At 47.5% G+C, this 24515-nt stretch overlaps 4 protein-coding genes across 4 annotated transcripts; 1 reads left to right on the plus strand and 3 right to left on the minus strand.

Annotated features, from left to right (window-relative positions):
• Nucleotides 1–1216: 1216 nt before the first annotated feature.
• On the minus strand, nucleotides 1217–3205 carry ALT_0294 (uncharacterized protein; the record flags this gene model as incomplete). Its single annotated transcript, XM_089598961.1, has 6 exons — nucleotides 1217–1551; nucleotides 1609–1948; nucleotides 2001–2177; nucleotides 2237–2280; nucleotides 2871–2916; nucleotides 2972–3205. The coding sequence occupies 6 exons, from the start codon at nucleotides 3203–3205 to the stop codon at nucleotides 1217–1219; spliced, it is 1176 nt and encodes a 391-aa protein (XP_089456625.1).
• Nucleotides 3206–9891: 6686 nt separating this feature from the next.
• ALT_0295 (MFS transporter) lies at nucleotides 9892–11688 on the plus strand (the record flags this gene model as incomplete). The annotated part of the gene is made up of 4 exons (XM_089598962.1): nucleotides 9892–10175; nucleotides 10240–11226; nucleotides 11308–11418; nucleotides 11481–11688. The coding sequence occupies 4 exons, from the start codon at nucleotides 9892–9894 to the stop codon at nucleotides 11686–11688; spliced, it is 1590 nt and encodes a 529-aa protein (XP_089456626.1).
• A 360-nt stretch (nucleotides 11689–12048) lies between these two features.
• On the minus strand, nucleotides 12049–20331 carry ALT_0296 (uncharacterized protein; the record flags this gene model as incomplete). The annotated part of the gene is made up of 11 exons (XM_033555166.2): nucleotides 12049–12981; nucleotides 13033–13733; nucleotides 15206–16147; nucleotides 16755–17750; nucleotides 18720–19081; nucleotides 19136–19218; nucleotides 19275–19483; nucleotides 19542–19687; nucleotides 19784–20040; nucleotides 20107–20148; nucleotides 20200–20331. 11 exons carry the CDS (start codon nucleotides 20329–20331, stop codon nucleotides 12049–12051), a joined length of 4803 nt encoding a protein of 1600 aa, XP_033411057.2.
• Nucleotides 20332–21649: 1318 nt separating this feature from the next.
• Nucleotides 21650–23491, minus strand: ALT_0297 (uncharacterized protein; the record flags this gene model as incomplete). The annotated part of the gene is made up of 1 exon (XM_033555165.2): nucleotides 21650–23491. The coding sequence occupies one exon, from the start codon at nucleotides 23489–23491 to the stop codon at nucleotides 21650–21652; it is 1842 nt and encodes a 613-aa protein (XP_033411056.2).
• Between the last annotated feature and the right edge of the window lie 1024 nt (nucleotides 23492–24515).

Raw genomic sequence — 24515 nt, forward strand, 5'->3', positions numbered from 1 at the left:
CTTATCAGTTACACAGATGGCAAAGAGCCATTAGAAGATCTTGGATATATGTTCCAGTTTGTTGGGAACCCAAGCAAACTAAGCGCGGGTGACTTTGACATAAACGTCTTATTAGAAGGATGGGAAGACAAGCTGTGGCTAATAAGTTGGAAGCTGCTAGAAAGAAATGGAGTGTAGACTTCTATGCTTTGCACCCTCAAGGCCAATAATGCTATATCGCTAGGAATGCAGAGTCACCAGGGCTTGGGAAATGACTTCTGGGACGAACTCTGACATCTAACGTATGAAATACTCTATCTTCCTTTAAACTCTGTGACGGTGAAGCATCAGGTCTTCCTTCGTGTATTATATATGACAGATCAGTAGGTCGTTCAAGTTCTTGATGGCCTCTCTCTTGCGCTGATGAAAAAAAGCTTATCCACCTAGTCATTTGCTGATCATTCACTTCATTGGAATATGGCTTGGGAGAGAACGGCGCCTGATGCAACAGGACAAAGATCCTGAGAATTGCAGCTGGGTTGCGCGGGATATTTAAGCTTCGAGGGATGCCAGACAGCAGGTTGGGGCACTGGCTCCTCGTCCTCGTTTCTGAAGTGATTTGGACCGGCCAATAGGAAGGGAGCCGCTGATTCATCGGGCATGGGGAACATGCTTAGTTTGAAGCTCTAAAAGCTCGAAAGACACTTGCTAGACAAGACATTGAATGAGTAGTTAATCGAAATGGGTAGTAGAAATGCGAGCGGGTAGGATCTAATGTCATTTTGAATCTTGAATACATCTTTCGAAACACCTTGTCAAATATGTTGAGCAAAACATTACATGCATCAGCACCTTCTACAGATAAATCTCAATGTCCTCACGTAGTCACTATGGCGCTTTAAGCTCTTCCTTCTTTGGTTCTGAAGCAATTTCAAGAATTGCTCAACATAGTTATATTGATAATCCAGGACTGTTTGATCTAGCGGTGGAAGAATATTCTAATCGTCATCTGTTACAGGTAAGTGCTGAGAGCTTTTTAAATCATAGAAAACCCATATGATGTAGCCTTAGGTAAGTTCTCAAGCAAATCTGTGGTGGAAGCTCAGAGTTCTTTACTTTATAGGGTACAAAAGTGAATTTATGTGCAGACATATTAGCAACAGGAGCCTGTGGCTTAAACACCATGAGTAACTAAGATGAAAACAGAAATCCTGTCATTGCATATTAGGACGGCCTTTTACTTTGATTGGTCGTAGCTCATATCTGGTCCATTTCTGAGACCTTCACGTTTCTCCATTTCGCCCAGTGGCACCTCTCCGCGAATAACATATTTGGTCCGAGCCATCAATCTACTAATTGGCCCGCGTTGTGATGCAACCCAGCTATGGTAATTGTGGAACCCAATCATCAACTGGAGAGAGTAGTCGCCGGATGTGCTTCCTGGTGTGAAAGGCTGACCGGAGGGTATGTTACGGAACCTGCGGACAGCTCCTAGGTAAGCCATGCTCAATCCGCCGAAGAAGAGAACCCAAAATAAGAAGTCTTGTATCGGAATAAGGGTATATATGAATTCTGCGGGGTCGGCTTACCAATTCATAGTTCTCGAATCATCTACAGGGATATACTTACCATTTACAAACCTTGGCCCCGGCTGGGTCATTCTAGTTTCGCCGGTCTTCTGCGACACGGAGTGGCAGGACGCACAAGATGATATGAAATTATCCGCTGTAGCCCATATGTTAGGACAAGCAAACTGGAGGGCAGAGAGAGAGAAGAGAGTCTCACCAGGGCCATTCAATCGTCCATTCCAACCCCAGCTGGGCCGAGCCCCTGCTAAAGAGATCCGTAGGGTTTCGGCTTCGGGATTTATCCAAGACTCTGCTGGTTTAGAGCCAATGTCGAAGGCAGCCTGATCCATGGTCGGATCGTTGCCCCACATTATGCCCACTGGGATAATACGATTCCATGGCTGAGCCCCTGTCAGTTACAGGCGCTTCAACTCACAAGAAAGGAAGCCTTACATTGCTTTCAGGTTTATTCCCAGTATAAATGAAAGTACCAAAGACCCAGCCAATTGGAGCCCTGTTATCCCGGACGGCAAAATCGACTTGAAGCAATCGAAGATCAGAGGCGAAATCATTTCGCAAAACTGGGTTGGCTGCATTTCTGGTAGGATCGCTCGCAGAGGGGGCGATAACCTGATCATCAGCATTTATAAAAAGCATCCTCAGCGGAATTAATTTGTAAAGTTACTCACTGCTTTCATAGACGGAGAGCCTGTCATGTTAGGTAGCTCTTGATCTGTGGCATCACTTAGCAGTATCTAATGTGTTGCTTCTGTCAGTAATTTGCTATCAGCTAGCTTTTTCCCTCCGTACCTTGAAGACACATGTCCCCAGAGGGAAACTTTGGTCTGTATTCCACTGTGGATTACTAGGATCTCTCCACACTTCTCCGAATAAAGAGGCACCTGTAATGTTTAAGATTTATATCATCCTTATTAAGAGCAAAGCTCTTACCGGCGGAGTTGTAGTAGCTGCATGCCCAGGTCTGCAGATATCTACCCTGAGTCCTTGCAAACTCATATGGTGGTGTTGCACGTTCGAATGTAAGCCCATTCAACGGCTCTCTCCCATTAGAGGAGTAGTGCATCCAGGGTGCATGATACCAGTCTCTAATCTAGAAGAGGTGAGTGGGTTCCTGAAACTCTCTTGAAATATGCTACAAACAAAAAAAGGGGAAAAAAAAAAAAAAAAAAAAAAAAAAAAAAAAAAAAAAAAAAAGAAAGAAAAAAGGTTTTTACATTGTTCCTTTGCACAACAAAGTTATTATTCTCATTCCCTTCCCAACAATACTCCTTCACCAACTGGCAGTATCTTTCAGGATCTGACCTGAAGTCCACTGTGAGCCATGGAGCTTCTTCATCCAAGCCTCGGCCTGGCAAAGGGACGTCAGGGCCAGGAATGATTGGACCATTGGCCTCTCCTACTACCTGAGTTGAGGGACGTCTAGTGATGTCGGGATAATCGTTCCGAATTTGCCAGAGGCTACCCGTCCAGCCAGGAGGAATAGAGTGGGAAGATGAGGTGTGGAATTGTTCACCCGCTGCAGTGATGTGTTGAGCATCACGGCGACGAGGGTTATTTGCTGTGAATCCAGCAGCTCCCACACTGGAGCTCGCGATGGCGAGACGCCGAACTGTGAGCCGATAGAAGGGCGATGTCATATTGGAGAAGGGAGCAGTGCAGTCTCTCCAGATCGGCTACAGAGAACAATATTTTCTTCTGATTAACCCGGTTAATCGAATATAGAATTGCTTTGAAAAAATGTCTAGGTGGTCAGGAGCGAATATAAGTAGCCAGATTGCAGGCATCACAAAACAAGAGTCTAGACTAATTTTGCGGGTGTCTGTCTGCAAACAGATCGTCACCATTTGGAAAATACAAAAAATCATACTTTCTTGCTTTCCAAGATATCATATCTGCTTATGACCTCATTCTTATGGCCGCTCCCGTCCCTTTTCCCCATGTTATTAACAGCCCAGCTGTGGCCAGTTTGGGGTTCGGACAAACCGGATGCAGGCGCTCTGTAGTTTAGTAAGTTAAGTTAGTATCTTTTCGAATTTCGTGGTAACGTGGGGCTGATAAAGAAAAGTCCGGAGAAGGTAATTTCAACTACAGTAAAACATGGATGCAAGGCGCCCATCCCCAAGGTCACTATAATGTCTACCAAATTGTCAGGACCCCGGCGTAGTACATTATGAACTACGTCATCTGTATGAACGGACGAACTGGCCCTAGGAGCTCACACCATCAACTTACTAACATTCTGTATGCAATAAAAGCCCCCACAACATAAACCATTTCATGGGGTTTGATGTTGATCTAGCTGATACCGAGGATAACCACCAATGAACGGGAAGATACCCAGTGAGTAACGTATATAAGATAACACCGCAGCTCCAAATGTCAGCCTTGTCGCCGCGGTACTTCCGCTCATGGATGAGTTCCGGGGGGACGTAATTAGGGCTTCCACAAAGCGTATTGAACCAATGACCCGTGGGCTGGGGTGCGGCCAACCCAAAATCTGCAAGTTTGACTGCGCGACACGCAACCAACAAGATGTTCTCAAGCTTCAAGTCTCTGTGGTAAATGTTCAATTGATGGCGATAATCGAGCCCCGCAATGATCTGCGGAAGAACCGAACCGAACCGCCTCGTCTTCGGGGAGGGGACCATTATTAGAGACGTAGTCAAACAGCTCACCACCCCTGCATATATTCCAACACCAGGTATCTAGGCTGCAGGGTTAGCTAGCAATTCAGTATATCGCCCGCCCCTTCCTTCGAGACCCACAGTTCGTCATGTTTTTTCCCACACATCATACAAGCTGACAACATTCGGATGTGCAATCACTTTCATAATAACCGCCTCCATTTCTATTCTACCAGCTATCTGCCTTGCTTCCGTACTGCTGGAAACCCATGCGGTTTACCCTAATGTTGCATTTTGCTCACTTTGGTTCAATGCAGCTGACTTCTTTGACATGATGTTAATGGCGGCTATTTGACCTATTGGCAACTCAAGTCTTACCTGGCTAGAAACCCCTTCTCCCAGTATTCTTCCCAATTGCCACTATCCGATATGTGTCGTTCCTTTTTCTTTTCCTGACATATTCGAGGCAACATGGGGTTGCCAAGTTGTAGGTGAGACTGCCTTAGAATCCGTGCACGTTTGCTTTGACGATAGTGGTCTTGCAACAGTAGATATCCAGCCTGTTGAATTGAGTCCGTTCTGCACCCCGCCGATGTGGCCTGCTTTCGAAATCGTGATTTTTGTAATTAGGGAGCCTACTGCATGCAGAGTAAGTGGCTTGCTGTATGAAGTCGCATACATGAGAGTTCGAGGAAGGTTCACCTTGACCGGGTGATTCAGGCTATACCTTTTTCTTGCGAGAAACTGGCCAGCCCCGTGTTCTGCCTATTTAAGCCTGGCTGCTAACCTAGACCCAACAAAAGGAGATCACTCAGATATTGCCGGTTTTGTTGAAGATCTCGTTCCGGCAATATTCTCAGTCGAACGGCCTAAGGGGCGAGCTCAACGTCACAGCACCATGGGTTGTGTGCGTCACTACATATATGGTTTTTAGAGCTAAATGCTGAAATGAAATAGACTTTTCCTTCATAGGCGAGCTGAATGTGATAGCCTTGCCTATAGTCTCGTGTGGCTGGTTTTGGCCCGTGTGCCTTTCCTACTGGGTTTTGTCGACCTTTTGCTTTTTCCAAGGCTGACTTCCAAGGCTGACTCCTTCCAACCAGTTTCTTTCAGTAAATTCTGATTTCTGACTCCTTACATGCTTTGAGCGCTTGACTTTGTTTATGCATGTTGAGGCCACCGAACTTCAACGAGAAGTCGTTAAGGAAGGTAGAATCGAGCGAGAAGCCATTAAGGCCAAATCCAAATTCTTCAGACATCTGAGAGGCTGCGAACGACGAAAGGCTCGACCAGGACGACGATGTCAATTCTTAGTGACAGTAACACTTCTTTATCCGGCCCTCCAAGTCTTCAAGAGGCCGAGCGGCCCCTTTTTGATTTTGAGCTTCACTATGACCTCTCAGTCCAAAGCGTAAGAGTGGTCTTGATTCAGATTATTAAGGACCTGTCATCTCACAGACAGCTGCACAACTGGGACGAAAAACTTGCGGCTAGTCCGCTCAAGGCATTAAGAGCAATTGCCCTTCGCTATTGAAGCACAAACTACCATAGCTCGATCAACATACTACTGTCCCATGCCGCTGTACACGAGGCCATCACGGTTGATGGTGTCAATAAAATGCGGCTCGCTATTCATGAAGCAGGCGATATCTACAGTCAGTGGTCAGTCCAGGCAGCTTTCGGCTTTCGTACTGATGGACACAGCTTCCTGCACATTGCCGCTCCAGAGAGTCTTCCTTTCCGGCCCTGGATAATCCTGACGGTACACAAAAAATGTGTTCAGATGCAACCACGCGATTGCCCTTCGCCCAAGGCCGTATCGTGTGAGTTCTGTGGCGTCTTATAGGCCCCGTCATTCTAAATCCCGGTCCATGATTTCTGCTGGCCTCGCTGAGAAGGAATATCAAGGAGCAAATCCCGTATTTCCAACGAGCGGCTTTGCTAATACTCTAAACGCTTTAGTTGCATAAGGGGAGACAGCCTCTCATCCATGGAAACTGTTCAAAGTTGCTTACAGAAGCCTAGTCAAAACCAAAGTGCTATAAAAGTGTCACTCTATCCAGTCACATTCCGTATTTGGTCTTGGATGACCGGAACGTGAGTCATGAACGTGAAGTCCTAATTGATCGCTTGATAATATGCCCTTTTCGTCCGCACAAAAGGACAGGTGAGAGTTCTCAACCATACCTCTTCAAGGCATCATCTTCTGTTTTGGTTTCAATTGTTCTGCCGGAAGAATCAGAGACTCATGAGGAAGAGATTGGCCTATTGACAAACCCGCAGGCTCTCTGAACGGTGCTCATTGTCAATGGCCCTGCAGGATTTGCGCTTGATGTTGAGCTTCCAGAGCACTTATCACCTTGTGCTTAATATCTACGAGGCATAACAGCATCCTTGTATACACAGAGAAGCCATGCGCAACATATACTGGGGGTGCTGATTGATCATCTTAGTGAGACGGACAATGATAGTCTTTTTGATGACGAGATGTTCACCAAATCAGAATTATATCACTGGGTCATCAAAATATGTCACGAACTATACGGGTCACTGGCTTCGAACCTGAGACCCATCGAAAAAGTGCTGGACGGTCAAATAAATCATCTTTGCGGCAAAGCTCATGGCTACGAAAACCTTGGCTTATCATATTGGAGGCGAAAGATGAAGGAGGAAGTTTATGAACTGGATAGATTACAGATGGAAATACATATGCTAAGGGAGAAAGTGCAGGAGAGCGTTAGTATACCATTATCTAAGCGTTCAGGTCCCCTTTACGACCATATGCTAATGAATGCTTCAAGCGGAATGCTGTATGTGCACTCTACATTTGCCACCCAGCAGTCACTAATACTGTACTAGTTGCATGGTGCCACCGCAGTAATTGAAGCCCGCCTAGCATTTCAGCAAGACGAGCGCATGAAAACATCGACTTATCTCGCTACAGCATATTTACCTTTAGCCACTGTGGCAGTAAGTTTTAAGCCGCGATGTGTTGATATCTACAAAATGAGTGTTGACTCGTCAAACTTTATAGTTTCTGTACAGCATGTCTGTTCTCCCGCATTCGGCTACCTTTCCGTCATTCTTTATGGTCGTTTCTATCTTCTTTCTCCTTACCCTACTTCTTGGCGCAAACTTGTCGAAGCTCTCGACAGGAATACTGTCAACTGTACAAAATTTAAGAGGGTGCCTGAACATTTTCCTCGAGCCTCTTTCCTGGACAAGAAATTATGCACGAACTTAACTAGATGCGATTATGCCACGGGAAAACGAGCCATCCGGCCGTAGGTTTTGCTACAACCTCATGCTCTGCGGAGGCATCCGACATTCTTTCGTTGCACTCATACGCGGTTTTTTTAATTCCGGAGATTCTTCTTCAGTATGCACTTTGGAATCTGTTCCTGTACCGACATAACAGGTATATCTATTTTTGGTGGAGCCCTGTCTTGTTTACGGTGCATGTCATCCGTATTGCCCTTATTCCAGCCTGGGTCACGGTACTGACAGGGATGATATTGTGCCTTGTGTCCTATGATATCTTATCCGGGTGCTGCTACTTAATTTCTCGGACATTGCCTTGCAGAAATTGAAAAACTTCCGTTCCCAAGTTGAATAATTTCTTCGGCCCTGTCTATTTGGCATTGAGATATGGTTAACTGTGTGCTCACAAATACTGGTAAAGCAAATAATATGCTTTTATTAAGACCTGTTTAGGCAGTCTATTGCTATCTTAAGAAGAGCATAGAAAGGCTCTGCCTTATGTAGGCCGTAAGCACCTTGTTAAAATTCTCTTTTACTTTAGTAAGAGTGGGAAAGTGGGAGAAGAGGAAGCTACCACCCTAGATACTTACATCAAGCTTCTGTAAATAAATCTACATAACTAGGAAGGCTGGTAAAGAGCTAGAGGAGATATATCTTTATACCTCTCCTCCTAAAACATGGATGGATGCCTTAGGGCTTATTTCATGGTTCTACTAAAGGACTATAATTATTTTAGAAGAAGGGGGTATAATTAACACAAAATGATATTCCGAGAGGGTGATTGCTAGTAATTATTATCACACTAAAACTAAAATATTGATTTGATATCTATAGTGCTGAATGGATGGTGTTTAAAGATCATTCTTAAAGTATTTGGATTGTCGAAGGGTGACGCAAATATATAAAACCACCACAAATTTCATACTAATCCCTGACAGAATGTATTATTTCCTTATATCTCAGCAGTTGGGAGGGCCTTGTTGAGCGTGATGTGTAACGTCTCCCGTATATGGTCTCGAATGAACGTCAATTGTATCAATTGCAGTGGTACATAGTTAAATCTGCAACTGAAATAATGGCCCTGTTAAGGAAACTATTTATAATAATCACAGGTTCTTTCATCGTCAGATTAAACAAGGCTAAACTTGACAAGTGTAGCATGTCTACTATCTAGGAGATATCAATCCCGGCCACCACTACTCAAAGCTTATGTGTGTTGACGTCAGCATCATTCTTAGTTTGAATAGAAAGTGATATCTTGCCCATATGGGAATATATCACTGTATTTGCGCACTCCATAATGATCAAGAGATTGTTTCCTCTTTGAACAGGTCGAGAAAATGGAGTATATGCTCCCTCCTGAGATGAAGCCAGATTACAGCTAGTGAGGCCATGAGAGATTAAGAAAATAGTGAAACTAATGGGCAACCATATACAACTGGTTGCTACGCCCTTTGAAAACCCCTACAATCCATCAATGACATAAGCAGACTTGAAAGTACAGCTACTTGCCTAAATCGTAGAACTGCGACGCGCGTCTACCCTTTTGGTAATCCGAGGATGACTAGCATGGTCATTATGTGTGCAAAGTGGCTCTGTTCGTCATATTCATGCACACAAGCAGGATCAATATTCCTGAAAAGCTTTTTGCCTTCGAGTACGTCCCATAACTGATCATAAGCATTAGAAATACGACACGCACTTACAGTAAACATACCATTACCCCGAGGTTCCATATATCAGCGCTGTATGAGTAACCTACTGGAGAGGCAGTTATTATTTAGTTAAGGTGAGGAGGATTGAACAAGTTCTTAGAAAGAAACCTCTGAGTCTGTAGCTCAGGCTACTGGCTTGCTTGATGATCTTGCTAAGGATGGCATAGCCCCAGTTGGCATAAGCCCAGGATGCCTGGAAAGAGCCTGCTGGCTCAAGTATACTATAAAACGGAATTGTTCTACTCTTCTCCAGGCTGAGCTAGATCCTTGATTGAGTTCAGTCAATGTCTCCATTTGGAAGAGATATGTTGATCCGCTGAACACTCGATAGTAGGAATCTAATGGAACAGATAGGTATGGTCTAGCATGGGTAAGATACTTAGCCAGTACAATTTGCGGTCCAAATCTGTCTGGTTCCGCAATAACCGCGGTGGTCCGCGGCGTTTGTACTGAACCCTACTTCGTGCAATGGGTAATAGTCTAATAGATATCTCACTCTCCAGAAAGGGGGAAAAAAAATAAAAAAATAAAAACCACATGCCAAAGAACGGTGAGTGATTCGGACGCCATCCAGGGCTTTCTTGAAATCTCTTGACCTTCTATAGCTGAGCCTTGTTCCTTCTTTCACAATAGAGAGAAGTGCTACAAGGTTCCTAGCCAGACTTATCTGCATCATCAAATCAATCCTTTCTTCGGCTTCATAGCACCTACCATTCTGTAACAATGGTGTCACCAAAGCTCTACGAGAGCAGTACTCAGCTCTCTCAGATGAGCAACTCGAAGGAAAACATTGGCCCCTTCAATCCCGCACAAGCGATCACTGATAGCCTGCAGCATCAACTGGCCGTCGGTTCGAGCCATGGAAGCACTAAGAATGACAATCGACCTTTAACCATCGGGGCTGGGAAGCCCTTTCCTCCGCCGTTAATTGACTCAGATAACTATGTTGTTGAGTTTGATGGACCCGACGATCCGGAGCACCCATACAACTGGAGTTACTTTTTGAAGTATGCCCCATCGTGTGCTTTGCTGTGGTGACATGGATTCTGACAATATCCCGTGCTATCCCAGGCTCCGTATTTCAGCGACGGCCTGCCTCGGTACACTCACAGCTTCATTCACGAGCGCGATCTTTGCTCCAGGAGCCAGTCATGCAAGCAAAGCGTTTGGCGTGGGCCCCGAGGTTGGCACCCTTGGCACGACCTTATACATCCTTGGATTCGCATCTGGTCCGTTGATCTGGGCCCCTACATCCGAGTTAATAGGGCGACGATGGCCGTTGACTATTGGCATGCTGGGCGTTGCCATCTTCACCATTTCCGCCGCAGTTTGCAAAGATATTCAGACGTTGATTATCTGTCGCTTTCTTGCTGGGCTCTTCGGTGCCAGTCAACTCTCCGTGGTCCCGGCGGTGCTATCGGATGTCTATAATAACTCTCAGCGTGGCACTGCTATTACCATCTACTCTCTCACCGTGTTCGTTGGCCCCTTTAGCGCACCATTTATCGGTGGCTTCATCTCATCAAGTTCTCTTGGCTGGAGGTGGACTCTATACATCTCTGCTTTTATGGGCTTTGCGAGTGTTAGTCTATTTATCCTCTTGCTGAAAGAAACTTATGCACCACTTTTGCTAGTTGCAAAGGCAGCAGCGATTCGACGAGAAACATTCAACTGGGGTATCCATGCAAAGCTGGATGAGGTCGAGGTTGATGTTCATGAGCTGATCCACAAATACTTCACACGTCCGCTGAAGATCCTTACTACAGAACCAATTGTCTTGTTAATATCCCTCTATATGTCATTCATCTACGGGCTGGTGTATGCGCTTCTGGAAGCCTATCCATACGTGTTCGAGTCCGTTTATGGAATGAGTCCCGGCGTCGGTGGCCTTCCATTTATTGCCCTTATTATTGGCCAGCTCTTAGCATGCGGGTTTATCATTACACAGAATTCGTCCTATGCGAAGAAGCTTGCTGCGAATGGCAACGTTGCAGTTCCTGAATGGCGCCTGTCTCCAGCTATTGTCGGTGCTCCCGTGTTCGCTGTTGGAATCTTCTGGTGAGTCTGCAGTTTCGCAACAGTTAATGGACCACAAGCTTACGCATGTTTCCAACCAAGGTTTGGTTGGACGAGCTTTAGTTCTCGCATCCATTGGATGGCCCCAACTGCTGCGGGGGTATTTATCGGATTTGGCGTCCTATGCATCTTCCTTCCCTGCTTCAACTATCTGGTCGATTCCTATTTGCCTCTGTCAGTCTTGATCTAACGCCGCCTGTAACATGTCGCTGGAAACTGACTATCGTGTTCTCCAGAGCCGCGTCAACCGTCGCTGCAAACATTATACTCCGATCCGCCGTTGCGGCCGGATTTCCGCTGTTTTCAAAGCAGATGTTCGAAAGATTAGGAGTGCAATGGGCAGCCACTCTACTCGGTTGCTTGGCTGCAACTATGATCCCCATTCCTCTCGTCTTCCGAGCCTTTGGTCCATTATTGAGACGAAAGAGCCGCTCGGCGCCATGAATCCATGAGGTGGTTGCCAACGATTAGAAATGTTCCATTTTCAAAGCTTTTTAGTGAGAATGCTGTTTACCTGGAGAGCATGAATTTGTATATAAGTATCAGAAAAGTGGGTGAACCCACGAAGGCCGCAAACAATATACCCAAACCGTGGGAAGCAGCACTTCTCCATCTTGACCACATGTCATTATTAAAGCCTCGATCGTTATCAGACGCTTAGGTGCTAGACTCCGCTAACTCGGGCCAATGATATCTTGCTTCATTTCTTCCGTCATCTTTCTGCGGATTCTCTGCGGATTCTCTTCTTTCTAATACGCTGCAACCTGGGGCTTGCCGTCCAACAAGTTCAATCAAGTCAGAATCTTAAAGGAGTGTTGCAAGATCAGACACGTTTGAGTAGTCCACCCTCCGCTTGGAGCAGGCAAACTCTTCCGGCAGCCACTCGCCAATTTTTCCGCCTGGTATGCCTGGAGCCTGTTCAAAGACTTCGTCATCCTCTCCAACCAACATCAGTCCAACGGCGACTCCAGATAGCCATGCTAGGACCATGCCCTCTCCTTGAAAGCCTGCGGAAATCCATTCTGCCGGGTGTTTTGCATCTTTGCTTGAGCGCGCAGTTGAGACTTTTCGCTGGGTGATTTTCTGGTCCAGAATACCAACATAGGGTAGCAGGTCCGGCGTGAATCCCATACAGCCAGTCCAAGCCATTTTCACCCTGGCACCGGTATCAGCCCCCCAGTTGTGCGCCCCGAACATTGTGGGTAAGAGACCGTCCAGATAGGCGCGGATAGCGAAGCTGCTTCGGTCATCTCGCCAAATACCGAACTCATCCATTCCCTTTTCTGGTGATTGAACCAGGCCACCGCCTGCTATAAGCTCACCTGTTCCTGGACGCTGACTGACATAGTCGAAACCGCGCCTGTGGATGAAGCTCCATGACCTAGCACCGCCAAACTTGGGAAATAGAGTTCCTGGATTTTGAGCCGTCACATGTCCCCGCACGGGAAATATTTTCCCCTTCAATCCAGGGAGCAGGTTCGCTGCAAATGCGTCGGTGGCATGTACGACATGGGCCGCAGTTATCTGTCCACGGGGTGTCTGAACAGTGAATGGCCTGTTGAGATCACCTGAATTGACTTGTATAGCAGTTACAGGAGTGTTGGTCTCGATAGAAAGGGTAGCGCTGTAGGTCGAAAGAAGGGATGCATAGAGAGACGTAACGAAGCGATATGGCCAAAGTGCCCCAGCCTTGTAAGTTATGATGCCATAGCAGTGTTGGGGGTCGATGTGAAGTTCCTATATGATTTAGTAAGGTACCAAATAGGGAAAGAAAAATATGAAGCTCACTTCACACGCTTCCGTGCCATCATGAACCACGATGTCTTCAGCCATGTCAGGGGCATCTTGTCTTAGCTCCTGCACCATTTTCTTCGCTTTAACCCACATCCTTTCGTCGGTAAAAACATCCACGGTCTGCACTTCTCGAGCCTCGCTAGCTTTCAATTCTTGGTTCTGTCGCACGAAATCCAGGATAGCGGCCAAATTTCGACGCTGAAAACCAAGTAATTTCTTCGCATGTTCCACTCCAAATCTTGCCTTGAGCCCTGCATATTCTACATACGGCGAGCACTTCATATGGCCCCCATTTCTTCCAGTTGCGCCACTGCAAAGATCTCGCGCTTCTAAAACGACAATTTCCGGGGAGATCCCACGTTTATCGAACTGGGTGAGGATCGTATATGCCACACTTGCGCCGGAGATGCCTGAGCCAATAACGATGATATCGGCCGTAGTCGGCAAATCGGGAGACTGGACGTCAACTAAGTTGGGAAATGGTGGATCTTCTTGCCAATAGGATATGGATGGATTTGGCACGGGAGGTGTCGCACTTGAGATCCGAGCAAGGAGCGAGTCAAAAGAGTGTTTAGTCTGATTGAGCTCAGAGATGACGGCGCTCAAGTCGAGACAGATCCGGCGGATGGTAGAGAAAATGGCCCCCATCGTCCACCGTTTTGCAAAACCAAGAAGAACTGGTGTATTTGAAGCTGCTGCACGTGTCGGAATCTATTGCTCGGAGTTGGAATATTTAGATTACCGATTGTCTATATTAGTTAGCTTGCCCCATAAATTGACTAGCTAACTAGTTACTAGATAGGGGCTTTGATGGAATGGCGGATTGTCCCGCATAGGGATTCAGGCACCAGGAATCGGTTGATTTCGCCTGTCACCCACCTTGCGGCTAATGCGGCTGTGTTAGTAACACAGTCCTATGACTCCTATCGAAACCAGGCCATCAGCAGAAGCACAACCTACTCCCAGATAGCTAACATCAAAATCGTCTATAGAAGGAATATTATTGCTCTGATTATCTTTGCTTTTGCAGTGACTGCCGCCCCTTCTTTTACTGCTGAACTGGAGCTTGTTGCGCATAAGCAGCGTAACCTTAAGAGTCATAGCTCTGTTGCGCAGACCTCTACTGGCTTATTGAAGCTGATAGTTCCTCTTCAGGTAGTTGCGCGAGCGACTGTTCCTGAGGCATCGAACGCATGTGCAACAAGCCCCAGCTGCCATGCTGTCTCCTCAACAGCCGATTTCATCGGCGTCTTCGCGACTACTGCTTAACACCAAGACAGGGGCCGCCAACACGTGCTCCGTAGAGAGTAATCTGTAGTTTTATCCGGTGCTCGTGCAGCATGCCGAACGCCACTGCATGATGCTGGGCGTCGGTTGAGACATACAGCCCGCGGTCAGCATGATCAAGGCAAATATGTTGACTCCGAAAGACCAGCGTCTAGACTGGTTCTGGGCCAGTCATTCTGCAAGAGCTGGCTCAGATCAACCCCTTGCAAAGTCGGCATGTCGGCAGTCAAACCCTCCAGCCATGTTAACTCTTCGAATGAGGATCCAGTTTGGTGGGGAGAAAGCCTGGACTCTGGCAGCTCCTCACATTTATCTAAAAGAGCCCTCAGAAAATTTGAATCCTCATTTCTTCGTCTCTGATAGAGAAAAATGATTAGAAGTGCAGTATCATAGGCCTCCCTTACTGTATTGGTATTGTAAGTGGAGGCAACAAGCTTTAGGGTCTGCACGGCCTCAGGGAGAACTTCCAGCGATGACTGGGTATCCATGTGAAGAAGAATACAAATAGTGTGGAATGGTACATTAGCTATATGCTGCCACGGAGAGCAGCTTATAACTAGAGTGCGTGCTGCTTGGAGACCTTTCTTTAGTAATGAAAGAATATCCCCAGTGGCAACAGTGGAGATGTTGACATTCAATGTGCATAGGCGTCGAAGGAGACAAAGCACAAGGTTGCATTGGGCGAGGACAGAGGGAGGTTGTGTATGAGTCCTGCTCAAGACCTGTAGAAGCAAGGATTCAAGGTCTTTGCCATCTTGTGCTTTCCCTGGGTCCAAGTTTGCTGTTGCCGGAAGAAGACCCAAAACTTCGGCAGTATAGTCATCGGACCTAGGTAACGGAAGGGGTGATAAGCTGCTTTGATGTGGCACCCTAGAAAGACCTATATCATAGGAGATCCACATGTTCAAATGCTGTGCCACGCCAACTAGCCGTCTTTGAAGATCTTGATCGCACTGCGTGCCGCTGGAAAGGACTGTTTCAAAAGAGGATTCCAAGTGAAGACCGGCTGCCTCGATGAGATGCATCAATGTGGAACTTGCGATCCATGCAGAATGGGGTGTAGCGGTCATCCGCATATAGACAACCCGAAGCGTCCAGCCTGCCACAAAGTCTAAGGAAGGCGCGCCACTTAAACTATTAACGTCGAGAATGGATCGGGCTGCCTCCACTAGGTGTAATTCGGTGATCGTTGGGCTCAGCTCGGAGAACAGGGACCCTAGTGCCGCGACACCGCTGAGGACACTATCGTACTGATCTCTGGCGAGGGGCGAACCCCACCGGGCGTCTACGCGCTCATAGAACTGTTGACGATCGATGAAGCCGTAGCATGGATGTACCTTAGAAAAGTAGACAGTCGCCAGTGACTCCATAGCTGTACGAGAGAGGATATCAACGATTGGATAGGCACAGATAGGTCCCGAGCCGGATGGTAATTGGCGAGGGCCAATGTTCCACCCAAAGAGATTGAGTTTAGGTGCATTCGCTGGATCAACTTTGAGGCCCATCCTTCTGATAAATGCCGCCCCAGAATTCGCCTCCATACTTCGGATAACACCTTGGAGTTCTGCTGGTTCCTTTCCTTGGTTCAGGCGTTCCGCACGTGGCTCATCCTGCAGTGTCGGCCGTGAAGACTCGGAAAAGCGTGAGGTTTTCGGCTCAGAATGCTGCTCATAGAAACATTCATAACCCCAGCTCATACATGTGATACATGGGTTCCCTCCATTGCATTTCCTTTTCCGCGCCCGGCATGGCTCACAGGCGATCCGAGAGCGCTTGCGCTTTAGTTGTGCAGACGTATGGGCCATGAGAGCTATCATGTGACCTGGAAGAGAAGCAGTGTTTGAGCGCCAGGTGGCATCAACAGACCAATGAGCCAAAATGGTCCTCAGTTGGTCGCTTCAAGAGAATGATAGATACCATGAGCTAGTGGAGGTGATTTAAAGGGGAAATTACTTTAGGTTGGAAGAGCGGATATTGCGGACATCTCTATTGAATTAGATAAGCAATAAGAAGCCGATGACGTTGATGGTGGCGCCCGCTAGTGTCAGCACCTCCGATACCTACTTTATTCTGTTAGTCCAGCGATCTTGTACAATGCGTTCGATGCGATTTGTAGATCGAACGTAGCTAAGTAAGAAGACCACGGGGTTTGTAATCGCCCCAACAAATGATCCTTTGTGAGTAGAACAGGAGCCAGCATCGGCAAATTTAGCTAAAGGGCTTGGGAATAGCCTCTCAGGTACGGCGTCATAAACGAGGACGCCGTTTGTCAAGCAGACCGCCTGTAAAGGGTTGTTTCATTTCCTATACCTCGTCTCCCTCGGCTACGCTTATGCTCACCGTAGAGACAAGGTTGCGTCGATTACTTAAGGGTTGCTGCTGTCCACATTTATCTGTTGCTCGCGCAGTGATTGTATATAACCCGCCACGACTTAAGACCACTCTTTGCTGGAACAGCTGCCACTCGAATTCCCTCCGCGGAGTAAGCTGGGCGTTGCACCAAGAATTCCCTCCATCGGTGCTGATTTCCACTTGTACTATCTCCTCGCACGCCCAGGCACGACCAATGACAGTTATAGTGTGTCCACTGGCGAAGGTCGCGCCGGGACGAGGACGCACAATGATCGAGTTTGGTTCCACCTTCCACACCGGCCGTCTCTGCTGACCGTCAGGATCGGCCGGATCAATCTCGTTGTAGAACAGGGTGGTGTACGGCCCGGTTGCGCGCTTGTCTTGGAGAGAGATATGACTGATCCACTTGGTGGAGTTAGTGCCGTACCAGCCCGGAACTACGAGGCGGACTGGGCCCCCACGCTCCTTGTCTAAAGGAGCCCCATTTATCTCAAATGCGAGTAGCACCTCAGGAGCAATTGCCTTCTCCAAGGGAAGGTCCTTTTGATACCGATCTGCCCAGACATCGGCAAAGATCCCACCATCTAGGCCTTCGGACCAGACGTATGACGCAGACCTCTGGGGCCGTGCCATCTGGAGCAATGTGCGTAAGCGTACCCCAGTCCAGCGTACGTTTCCAACCCTCCGTACAGCCCGCGTCGGAGGGAGAAGCGGGCTACCATAGCATTCATGGAATGTCGTGATGGACGTTCGTGGCATGCTCTGTAGTTGGCGGAGATTGAGCATAAACGGATGGAGCACCATTCCGTCAACAATGAGGCGCCATTGGTTGGGGTCGACCACCGCGGCGCCCATGTGAATCGTCTGGAATAGTTGTGCGTCCGGTGTCATGTGGGTATCGAGCTCGTGAGGCAAGGGGGGTGGTCGGAGGAAAAACCCCTTGGGCTGTATATCAACCAGCGCATCTCGTTCAGAATCTGTCTCGTAGCCGACCTGGTTCAAGGGCGTGACGTATTGTCGGTAGGCCTCAAGACCATCCACAACAATATTGTCCCACTGGACAGGTGAGTCGACTGGATCGGAGAAGAGCGCTTCTTCGGAATTTTCGCAAATCCCCGGCAACGGGGGGCTCAAGTCAGCCATATTCATATCGTGTACCCAGTCAGATAGGCTGGTTCAACCCGATGTGGCAGATCATTGAGGGATCCTGCAGGATTCTGGCTCCTCTGGCTCCAGCTGGATATGAGTTCCGAAGGAGATTGAAAATCTACAAAGAAGCTACTCTCCAGAACGCTATTGAAGGCAAGCGAGAAACGCAAGGTGTAATGTAATAGCCTTGTGAGTGTTAAGACTCTTGTGGAATAGGCGGATTGGAGTGTCCGGGATCTTAATTCATGAAATACGGTAGAGGCGCTTCACCCAAAGCGGTAAGTTTAACGATTGCTTCAGGAAACACCACTGCACGAGTCTCTTAATATAAAGCAATCCAACTACTGTACCGTAACACCCCAATGGGCACCCACGCTGCAGTGACCATCATATTGTAGGGTATAAGTGATGATGATGTGCTCACCCCACTACAACTTAGCTCGATGTTAAAGAGCAGTTATAAGCTGCATTCCTAACAAGCAACTGTTGCTCGGCAAAGAGTGACTACTTCGAAAAAAGCAATTATATTGTTTGACCAGCTATGGCTCTTTTCGTATTTAGTACATTCACTATCCACTGCATCTCCAGAGTTTCCATCCCCCATAGGCTCCAAGATATAAGCGAGCCAAGACCGGGTAAACCGCAACGTCTTCCAATCTGTCCCCGCAGGAGATTTATCGAGGTTATATGAGGCCTTAGTAGTGCTGAGCGCATTAGATGATTTGCTAGAACTTTCACCAACCTACGGACGTAGGAAAATGTAGTGCCGGTTGCGATTATGTACATTGTGCCTTTACTAGAAGAAGCTTAACATAAAACGCAAAAGCCATTGTTAGGAAACAAATGATGGCGTTTCTAATATGAATTCAAGCAATGTAGAGCCCGAAGCATACGATTTAGTCCTTCTTCAAGAACACTCTGGGAATGGGCAAACACCATCCGGAACCACCCTGCCTCCTCACTTGCGTAGGCATAACCCGCCGCAATATATACCTTCTGCCTTTGAAGTTCCTTAAGGATGTCTGCATCCTTGATCGACTTATCTCTCAAGACCGCTGCAAGGTTCATCCAAACAAAAATTGCGGCATTGGACTTGTAATACGGAATATCATGGAGCGTAAGAAAGTCGGTCACGAAACGGTAACTCTCGCCTAAACGGCGCTGATTCGTCGCAATGTACTTGCTGCTGAACTCATCGTCAAGTAAAATCGAAGCCGCAATACTGTCTGCTAAGCTTGACGGAAAGTTATAGAGACTAAAAGGAAGAATAGTCAGCAGTTGGCAACATTGGCGAGTCACACAATTCTACCTGATTCCATCTGCAGCCTCCAAAAGACTCATGTTTGACTGGCTAATGAGGCAACCAATTCGTAGACCCGTCGCTCCAAAGTCCTGATTTCACCAGCGCTAAGTTTATGACCATGTAGAACCCAAGAGAGGCCACTTACTTTGCTTAAACCCCATACTACATGAACCATACTGGGATCCATGATATTGTCGATGTCCATAGACAACACTGACTTGAAAATGGGCGCTCCAGGAAGATCTTTATTCTCCCACACCGAGAGTGCGTAGATCTCATCAGATATTAGATGAAGCTTGTGTTTATTACAGAACTTCATGTACTCCCTCAAAACATCCTCAGAATAGCAACGACCTGATCGGACAATCTTGTAAATCATTGACGGTCGCAGTTATGCGGGAGATTTACTAACCAAGCGGATTATGAGGCGAGCACAACAGGAGAGCCTTCACACGGATGCCCCTACTACGCGCTTCCTCATATGTTTTCTCATATTCTCGGACTGCGTCAAGACTGAATGGGTCGGTCATTCCAAATTTGACCTCAAGAAGACCAACTCTAAGAACGGAGGGTCAGTTTCAGTAGGACTCCGTTCGATTGGGGTAAGAAGAAACACAGAGGGGTCTGTAGGTTGGGGGAAACAGATTGCCGTACCCAGCACGTATTCCAAACGTAGGCTTGAAAGCATTGAAATAGGGACGCCCAATCAAGATATAGTCCCCGTGGTCGGACAGGGCCCAGGCACAACACTCGACTGCATTGCTCACACCAGAAGTAATGGTGAGCTGAGAGTGAGACAACGCAACTCGAGGATGAAAGTGGCGATTCAAGAAATGACAAAGCGCCCCCTTGAGCTTACGGGACCCCGAAAACCCATCCCCGTACGTCAACGCATGGGAATCAACATGCATCTAAACCCTGGTAGATTAGGAGCCGTCCCCATCTCTTCACATGGCGTGTGCATGAGTGGATATTACCTTGGAGTTCATGAACTCTTTCATTTCCTGGTGCATTAGAGTCTAAAGAGTGGTTAACACATAAATTAACAATATCGAGAGTGTTAGGCTGACATTCTCGGCGAGCCCAATATTCACAACTCCATCAGGGTTTGATGAAGGATCCCATATATCACCCAGAACATTCAAGAAGACGGGCTTCTGTGCCGCTAATGTCCTACCTCGCAAAGAAAGATTGCTCTCCATTTTGATGTCTGAGCAGGGGTCGTGGGGGAGTCGGTCGAGGGAGAATTGGCCACAGAAGGTCTCAGACATGAACGCTGAGATATTTAATAGTCGTTAGTAAACTCTAGTTCCTTGTCCACCATCTCCGCGGGTATTGCGGAGAGAAATCGCCAAGATCATAAACTCCCCACCAATAGCAGATGGCAAAACGCCCGATTGACGTAGTCGGACTGTAGGGCGCGGTGTGTCTGTTGCTGCCAGCATCTCTTGAACGATTCAGAGGAGAAATTAGGCTGGATTTCTACTTCGTGTTACAGAAGGAGGCAATGTGCCGACAACTTGGAGCTAGAATGATTGGATAAAATTTGTGCCTTATCATTATCTGCCGCCCCCCAGCATTGTACATTGACGGAATCATTCCAATCCCAAAGTTCTATATTGGACAATCACAGTCACCGGATAGTTAGACACTAGGATAGTGCAACTCACATACTTCCGCTCAAACAATACCATTTGGATATGAAAGGATATGTACTATCCGCTGTACTTTTCCCCGGAAATCTCTGCGACAGGGGCTTATACTGGAAAGACTGGCGGTGTCATGTAATAGAGCTGTCAACTACGTCCGACTTAATCTCTTTTAGGTGAGTCCCCTAAGGGCTAAATGCCGCCGGCTTGCTCAACATGCCACGAAGATTGGATTTAGGGGAGCAGTAACTGGGAAGCGTGCATTGCCACATTACATAAATTCCCCACCACCAAACTAGTCATGTTAGAGGCAGCATCCCTCAGATAACGAAACTTTTATTTATTTACTCTGAGTAAATCCTACCTCGACTGCTTGAGTGGATCGCATGGGAGTAGCGAACTAAAGTCGGGGTTCTGGTGCCCCGCTTGGTGCAGTGCCTCGTTCGATAACCTGCGATATGCAGAAGAGACCGGATCCTGGAGGTGAAACCCTGGATATGTTGCACCCTGGCGCATGTAAGGCTAAACCTGAGGATCCTGAAATCGTTGGAGAGGATACAGCACGGCTGGTTCGTTTCTCATGTAGCAGATCTAGCATAGTTGTGGGATCCAAAGATATGTATCTGCAGCTTTAACATCGCAACAGGAGAAGAGACTTTCAAATAGATATCTCTGCTGAAGTAGGCACTTTATTTATTTACATCAGACCGTTGATACTTTGTGCTTCCTTTGGTTCTGAGCTCAAGTTCTAATACCTGGACTTTTCCAACTATTAGACTCTCCACCAACTAAAGCACAACTTCACGTCTTGACGGCGTAAAAAATGTATTAATATCTCCTATCGTTCTTGGAGTTCCAGAAACATCTGCTTTTAGTAATCAAAGTCTTCATACACCACGTCCTTGCCGGCGAGCCAATCTAGCACTGGGACCCTTAGGGAAGGACTACCGCAGAAATACCATGTATCTGCCAGCGCTAGATCTATATCGTTGGCCCCCATCCTTCGATAATAAACCAGTGCTCCAGATGAGTCGATCGCCTCTAGCTCTTCAAGGACCCGTCCATGCTGCGAGCTAAGTTCTGTGATGAACACGGTTGTTGAGCAGGGCAGCCCGGGAAATCGCCTGAACGCGTCCACTACCAAAGCGATGCCCTCAATCGAGATTGACCATAAGAGACGAAGTTTTCTAATATCAATGGTCGGAAGTTGTGCTAGAACGGGCGTGATCCCGATCCCTCCCGCAACAAAGGGGAGTATACCATCGTCGCTTTGTTTCTTGAAACTAAAGTCGCCCCCAAATCCCTTTAGTGGAACCTCCAATCCGACTCGGGTGCTTTCTCGGAAAAGATAGTTAGTTATTTTGCCGTTTCTTCGAGCGGTAATCTCAAATTCACCATCAGGGATGCCGTATCCTGGACAAGATGAGATGGTGAATGTGCGGACGAAGTCGTCGTTAAGGCTCGATGGGTCACTATCGTTCATGTGCCTGTAACCCATATCCAGCTCATTTTGGAAACTAAATGTTGCATACTGGCCCGCGCTCCAAGGCCCCGCCTTTTCTTTGTCTGATAGTCGAAAGCGAAATCGACCAATGGAGGGAGTGATAATCTCCTTTCGAATTAGTGTCGCAGTAACGGTCGATTCGCGATCTGCAAGAGCGGCCGAAGAAGTTTTCTCCGTTATTAGATATCGGACACTTGGATTGTAAGGGGATGGTTTCCCCGGAATCCCTCGAAAGGCAAGCGCCTTCTCTAGGAAACGAGCCGAGGTGATGGTCACTCTGACGGCAATATTTGAGCGAGGAAGAACAGAAGACGCGTCCTTTCCTATTAGAATCTCTGTTCTCCCTGTGATAAACAATGCATCACCCGATCCGAAATCCGGGAAGACGAAACCTGCCAAAGGAGATATCTGGAGGTTGCCCAGGGTCTGATAGAGCCGATTCCCCGAGTACTCCGGGTATATGAACACACCGCCACTGGGTTCGTTGGAGACGATCCGGACAAACCCGGGAGGCCCGCCCCGGATATTTGTACCCATAGCCTCTCTCCCATGCGATGGGGATATGAAAAAACAATCTGCACGATGTAGCAAAGTGAGGGCCTTAAGGTGCAGCTGGGGACTCTTCGAGATGAGTTTTGGGTCTGGAGGAGCAGGAAGAATGTGCTTCGCGTTCAGGTATTTGGGACAATTGCCTAGAATGTAAGCTTTGGTATCCTTTTCATTGACCGGGTTATACTCACCGAGACTACCGTCAACGTGGACGATAAGGTGAGCAACATCGACCCGAGCCTCTACATCGAGAGTATCCAACGATCCAGCGGCTACCCTGCCATGAAGCTTCACTCTTTGGTGATTTTCGAGATCGACCGCTAAGAACGAGACCAATCTTCCACTGTTGTTAGTGGAATCCAACAACAAACTCTCAACTACAGGATCATAGGTCACCCCGATTGGAGTTTTGATATCCAAGGTGGAATCAGAAGTTGGAGTAGCGAAGCCTTTTGTCCCTCCCCAGATAGAAGACCATGGCCTCCCTTCTTGATCAAGCGTCCCAATTGCAAGCAAGGGAGATTGCTTTATTAGGTGGGCTGCACGGGGGCTGATGGAGGGAACTGTAGGGTTGTCCCTGTGTGGAACTCGGAGCAGTTTGTGCATTTTCTCCTCGCCATCATGCCAAGGGCGTATCGAGCCAGCAACAACTGATGACATTGTGCAGTAACGGGTGAACTAAGAGTTTGGTGGACTTTTGCAATATTGAGCAGTTTATGAGGTCATTTCAAGAGCGCCTTCATATGAGCCTGTGCGGCATTAAATAGTCCGAACGACATGCTCTTGAATATGTGCTTGTAACGCTGTACTTGCACTTCGGGGTGCGGGGAATCACCTGACGCACGATCTGTGACTCAACTACTGTTGATTAAGCCACTTAATCACGCCTATTAAACAAAAGTAATTAGATGGTTTTACAGTTGTGGCATATTGCGCCCTGAAGACCTCTTTAACTTTGGGGACAAACAGACTCATGGCAGGTATGGCCGCCTCGGGCCCGAACAAACTGAGCAGACCGCGCGTTTGCTATTAGTCAGAATAGCGCGCGTTAACATGAGTCTTTGCGCAAATTCAAGATATGCTAATTGAAACGCACCGGGTACTGCGGGGGATTGGGCCATCCCTGAGGCGAAGCGGCCCCTTTACCCGTTTAGTTCCGCAACAACCGCAAACTTCGAGCCCTGATATGAAACCTTGTTTACTACCCCTTTTGATCGAGTGTCGAGCCCCGATATTGGGAGCCCATGAGCGCGTCTTCCATTGCCTCGGCAATATGTCGGAAAATCAGTCAGTGAATAAGTAGTAGACGACCAGACCATGGGACTATCCACTATGTCGGTTATATCTGTACCGTTCTAAGTAGCAATCACTCGGACAACAGTCATTCGTTGCATAGAGCCAGGAGCAGCAGTTCTCTACGGGTTTGTTGCATTCTAGTCAGATCCACCTCGCCCTCCTGACTAAAAAGGGAACTTTTGCGCCTTCCTATTTATAACTGCATTCCTAGCTTTCTGTCTATGGTTTGCCATGGATCGTATATTCTGATCTGAAGAGCCGCAGACATGAGACTACACGTGGGGACGAAGTCTATGATACCCCCAGCGGAAAAAGCTGATGGTTCTTGGGCATGTCGTCGGTTCTGCCAACCGGAGTATTATCAGGTGGGAGCCGCTGTTACTTGTGA

This window comes from Aspergillus lentulus (assembly GCF_001445615.1).
Source record: "Aspergillus lentulus DNA, contig: Alt01, strain: IFM 54703, whole genome shotgun sequence".
Taxonomy (NCBI): domain Eukaryota; kingdom Fungi; phylum Ascomycota; class Eurotiomycetes; order Eurotiales; family Aspergillaceae; genus Aspergillus; species Aspergillus lentulus.